This window comes from Trifolium pratense, linkage group LG6 (genome assembly GCF_020283565.1).
Source record: "Trifolium pratense cultivar HEN17-A07 linkage group LG6, ARS_RC_1.1, whole genome shotgun sequence".
NCBI lineage: Eukaryota > Viridiplantae > Streptophyta > Magnoliopsida > Fabales > Fabaceae > Trifolium > Trifolium pratense.
The window spans coordinates 16,731,357-16,735,675 of NC_060064.1; the positions used below are offsets into that span (position 1 = coordinate 16,731,357).

General features: G+C 30.0%; 1 protein-coding gene across 1 annotated transcript; it reads left to right on the forward strand.

The window, feature by feature from the left end:
* Positions 1–1,086: 1,086 nt before the first annotated feature.
* On the forward strand, positions 1,087–3,875 carry LOC123888376 (zinc finger protein WIP2-like). Its single transcript, XM_045937420.1, has 2 exons — positions 1,087–1,783; positions 3,148–3,875. Exons 1-2 carry the CDS (start codon positions 1,178–1,180, stop codon positions 3,574–3,576), a joined length of 1,035 nt encoding a protein of 344 aa, XP_045793376.1. The 5' UTR covers positions 1,087–1,177; the 3' UTR covers positions 3,577–3,875.
* The last annotated feature ends 444 nt before the right edge of the window (positions 3,876–4,319 follow it).

Below are 4,319 nucleotides of genomic sequence, written 5' to 3' on the forward strand. Positions count from 1 at the left end.
GAGTTCTGTGCAAAGCTTTGAACTTGAGGCTCAAAAACAGATTTTGTGCAGAATTTTGGTGGGGGGCAAAATCCAACAAATTATAAAATAGTGGGGGTAAAATTCCGCATTTTTCAAAACATGGGGGGTAAAACTGTATTTAAGCCTAAAACAAAAAAAAGAAAACTAGTTATAAAGAAAGAAAATTTCAGTTAAGCCGCTTTTAATAAGATCACTAATGTCTTTTGCCTTTTGCAAGTGTAGTTTAAATTGCGAGATCAACATTAGATGAAGTTCCAAATTTTAGTAAGAAAACAACTCTCTTTTTTGTTCTTCTTGAAACAACAATTAAAATAGTTAAATATATGGTATCCCGAGAGAAAAAAAAATCACTATATTCCAAGATACTTTAACTTGATTTGCTTTTTTTACTAGATTAATTAATAATGGAGAAATAATGATTTTCCATTAAAAATTTGTTGTCGAATTTATTGTAAAGTATTTAGCACGTATATTTTTAAAATGTGAGTAAAATATAGAAGAGAGATAAAAAAAACAAACAAGATATCAATTTTTTTATGGTCAAAGTTGTTAAAAATTGAAAGAAAAAAGAAACAGAGATAAACAAATACCAGCATATTGTTTGAGTAGTTCAACTAGTTTTAACTCAAAGGTTAAAAGAGTTAAAGTCTAAAAGGATACGATTAATAATAGGTATGGTTATTACTTATTAGCTTTTTTGTCTCGAACTCTAATCTCTATCGTTCTTATCACTCTAATCTCTATCTCCTTCATCTTAATCATCAAATCATTTTTATACTCTCATAAGAACAAAACTAACATATTGTCGATAAAAAATACTAACATAAACAATTAATTACCGATCCTGATTTAAAATGTGTAAAAATCAAACTCATGTGAATATATCTTAATAAAGTTGTTTTTTATTTTCTTTCTATATAGCAATAGTTGTATATTTTTAATGTGTTATCATTATTTTTCTCTCCCTCCCTCCACTTAACCTTTAACTTTCCCATGTTTGATGATACTCCAATCTCTCTCTCTCTCTCTCTCTCTCCACCATTCACTAGCTACTTCCTTCAGCCATCTTGTACTCTCTCTCTCTATCTCTCTTTCTATAAAAGCAAGCAACAGAACTAGTTAGCCATAAACTGTTCCCACTTCATCTCTCTCATCAATGGCTAATAACCCTTACTCTAATCTTTTCTCATCTTCATCATCAACTTTCTTCAAATTCAACCATATTTTACCATCTTCAAACCCTTCTCCACATCACCACAACAACCCTTTTCTTCACCACCACAACTTCATTAACAACAACCACTCATTTTTCCATTATACTTCACCACCTTCTCCTCCTCTCAGAGAAGAACTACCCCTTTTAAGCCTAATTCCAGCAAAACAAGAACAAGAATATGAAGATCAACAATCACATCAAGATATTCAAGATCAATACCTTCCTTGCACTGCCATGGATTTAGAAGAAAGAGAAGAAGATGGAACTAGTTCTTCTTCTACTACTGTCACTGTTGCACTTCACATAGGTTTACCAAACCCTAGTGCTGCTGAAATGGCTTCTCTACTTTCTTCTTCTAACTCCTCAGATATCACTGCTGATAATAACAAAGAACATGGTGAGGATTCTTGTTCAGGATTCATGGTTAATAATAGACTTAACAAAGGACAATATTGGATCCCTACTCCTTCTCAGATTCTCATTGGTCCTACTCAATTCTCTTGCCCTGTTTGCTCCAAAACCTTCAATAGATATAACAACATGCAGGTATATCATCACCATGTTTCAAACTAGCTCCTTCTATTATTTTTTTTTTTTTTTTATATTTTGATCCGAGGAAAAATCATTATCAATAAGCCGAAAAGTGATACTAATAGTCATTTTACGACTATTTCATATAAGATTTGAATTTGAATTCCGTCAATTCAAACTCAGACTCAGATTCTTACCACTGAACTGACTGACCTAATAGTCTTGAAGTTAATTTAGAAAAATAATTTTTTTTTTCTTTAATTAAAAAATATAGAAATAAAAATAAATTTCCTTTTGCTTCTGCTTCTTCTGTTTCTTTTTCTGTGTATATAACTTTCTTCCCTGATTTGAACCTTTAACGGTTCTCTGATGCTTGGATAGAAAGAGGAAAAGATTGTTTGTTAATCTATGGTGTCTTTCATTTCTTTCTTTTTCAAGAAGTTATGATTATTATTTTTTAAGAAAATCTTTCAATTCTTCTGCTTAATTTTGTATTTTTTTTTTCCTTGAAAAATAGGAGTATTTAATTTTTGCATGGTGTTAGTTAATTAATTGAGAATTTTAGCTTTTTTCTGATTCACAGTACTGAGGAGGCTGGGATCAGTGCCTTACTAGACCTTTCCTTTTCTTTGATTGATTAAACAACTCAATCAATGTTCCTTATGCCTTTTACTATACATTGAAGTCTGTGCTACTTCTTTCTGTATTTTGGCACCTGTTTAGAACTGAAATTTTTTCAGTGTTTCTTCTACAAAACTTACATAATTATATAAATAAATAAAATATTGTTTTTCTTTGTGGCTTTAATGTCTGAATCCAACTGATCTTTCCAAATTTACCTTCTTTTTTCCATTGCTCAATTAAATTAAATATTTTATTTAAAAAAAAAAATCAATGACTAGTATGAATTTCTAAAAAATTGTTGTTAAAATTTAATCTTAAGAATGAAAAAATGATGGAAATTTAAAGACAAAAATGAGATTAATCTGTCTTTATTTTCATTTTCGAAGTGTCGGCGTCAAATTTAGTGATGAATGTTTTTTTCTTCATCTGGAATTTTTGTAGTTATTTCATCTTTTTTAATAGTAATTTTGGATCGCCATAGCTACACTCCAAATTAAATCTTTCCTTCATCATTATACCCTAATAACATGTTATTTTTAATTTATTTTAAATATGCAACAGTTGTAAGTGGCAGAGTGTCCTTACTCCTTACTGCCAATCAATTGAGATAAAACCTTTGTCTCTTCGATTCGTCCAAAAAAAATTATTGTATGTATAAGCATTCACTACCTTGAATGTCTAGGCTTTTGATGATTTTGCTTTCTTTACTTTACCCTAAATTATTTTTTTTGAGATTTTTTGTTTTGTTTTTATAGATGCATATGTGGGGGCATGGATCACAGTACAGAAAAGGTCCTGAATCTCTAAGAGGAACACAACCAACAGGAATGTTAAGACTACCTTGTTACTGTTGTGCACAAGGATGTAGAAACAACATTGATCATCCAAGAGCAAAGCCATTGAAAGATTTTAGAACACTTCAAACACATTACAAGAGAAAACATGGAATTAAACCTTTCATGTGTAGAAAATGTAGCAAAGCTTTTGCTGTTAGAGGAGATTGGAGAACTCATGAAAAGAATTGTGGCAAGTTATGGTATTGTATTTGTGGTTCTGATTTCAAACATAAGAGATCTCTTAAAGATCATATTAAAGCTTTTGGAAATGGTCATGCTGCTTTTGGATGTGATGGATTTGAAGAAGAAGATGAACCTGCTTCTGAAGTCGAGCAGGATAATGAATAATAATGATTTATATATGTTAATTATCTGTTTGTCGGATTAGTCGGTTCTTGGGTCGGATACTGAATTTTCAAAAAAAAAATGTTAATTATCTTAATATTAATTATTTTGTGAAATGATTAATATTAGCAACATTTAATTAGTTTTAATGGAAAGGTAAAATTTTCTTTGTTTTTTCTCTTTATGTTGGAACATTAGCTATGACTAGGAGAGTCATGAATGACTGGATACAAAACATATATAGCTGTTAAAAGACATATTTATCCAACTTCTTTGACTTTGTTTCTCATGTATAAAACCTATTTTCACTTTCTATATATATATATAATCTAGTATTAATTAAGCTGGATGATCATGATCTGCTTATTAAGATAAGAAGATGATTATAAGTTTGGCATGGTACTCAATTACTCATGCTCATGATTAATGTCTAATGATGCTATGCATGAATGAAAATTAATTTATTTCCAATTGTTTCATATAGAATATACATGTGGGTTCATTTTGCCAAGCTAAAAGACAACTTGCATGCTTTAAATTTCTATATTATGTTCGGTTAAAAGTTTCACATCAGATCCACACTTCTCCACATTTAAATGTGTGAGAGTTTAGTCACTGTGCTACTTGACAAAAAAAAAAACTCAATCAGATATAAATGAACAAGAGTTTTTAAATAGAGACAATCTTCACCTTATGATCCTATCTTATATGGTTGAGTAACACCCAAAATTAATTCTAATTAAGAT

Bases quoted from the DNA above. Each gene is read 5' to 3' on its own strand.
- LOC123888376 (XM_045937420.1), top strand. From the start codon at position 1,178: ATGGCTAATAACCCTTACTCTAATCTTTTCTCATCTTCATCATCAACT. The intron at 1,784-3,147 runs GTATATCATCAC...TTGTTTTTATAG, and splicing joins ATAGATATAACAACATGCAG to ATGCATATGTGGGGGCATGG.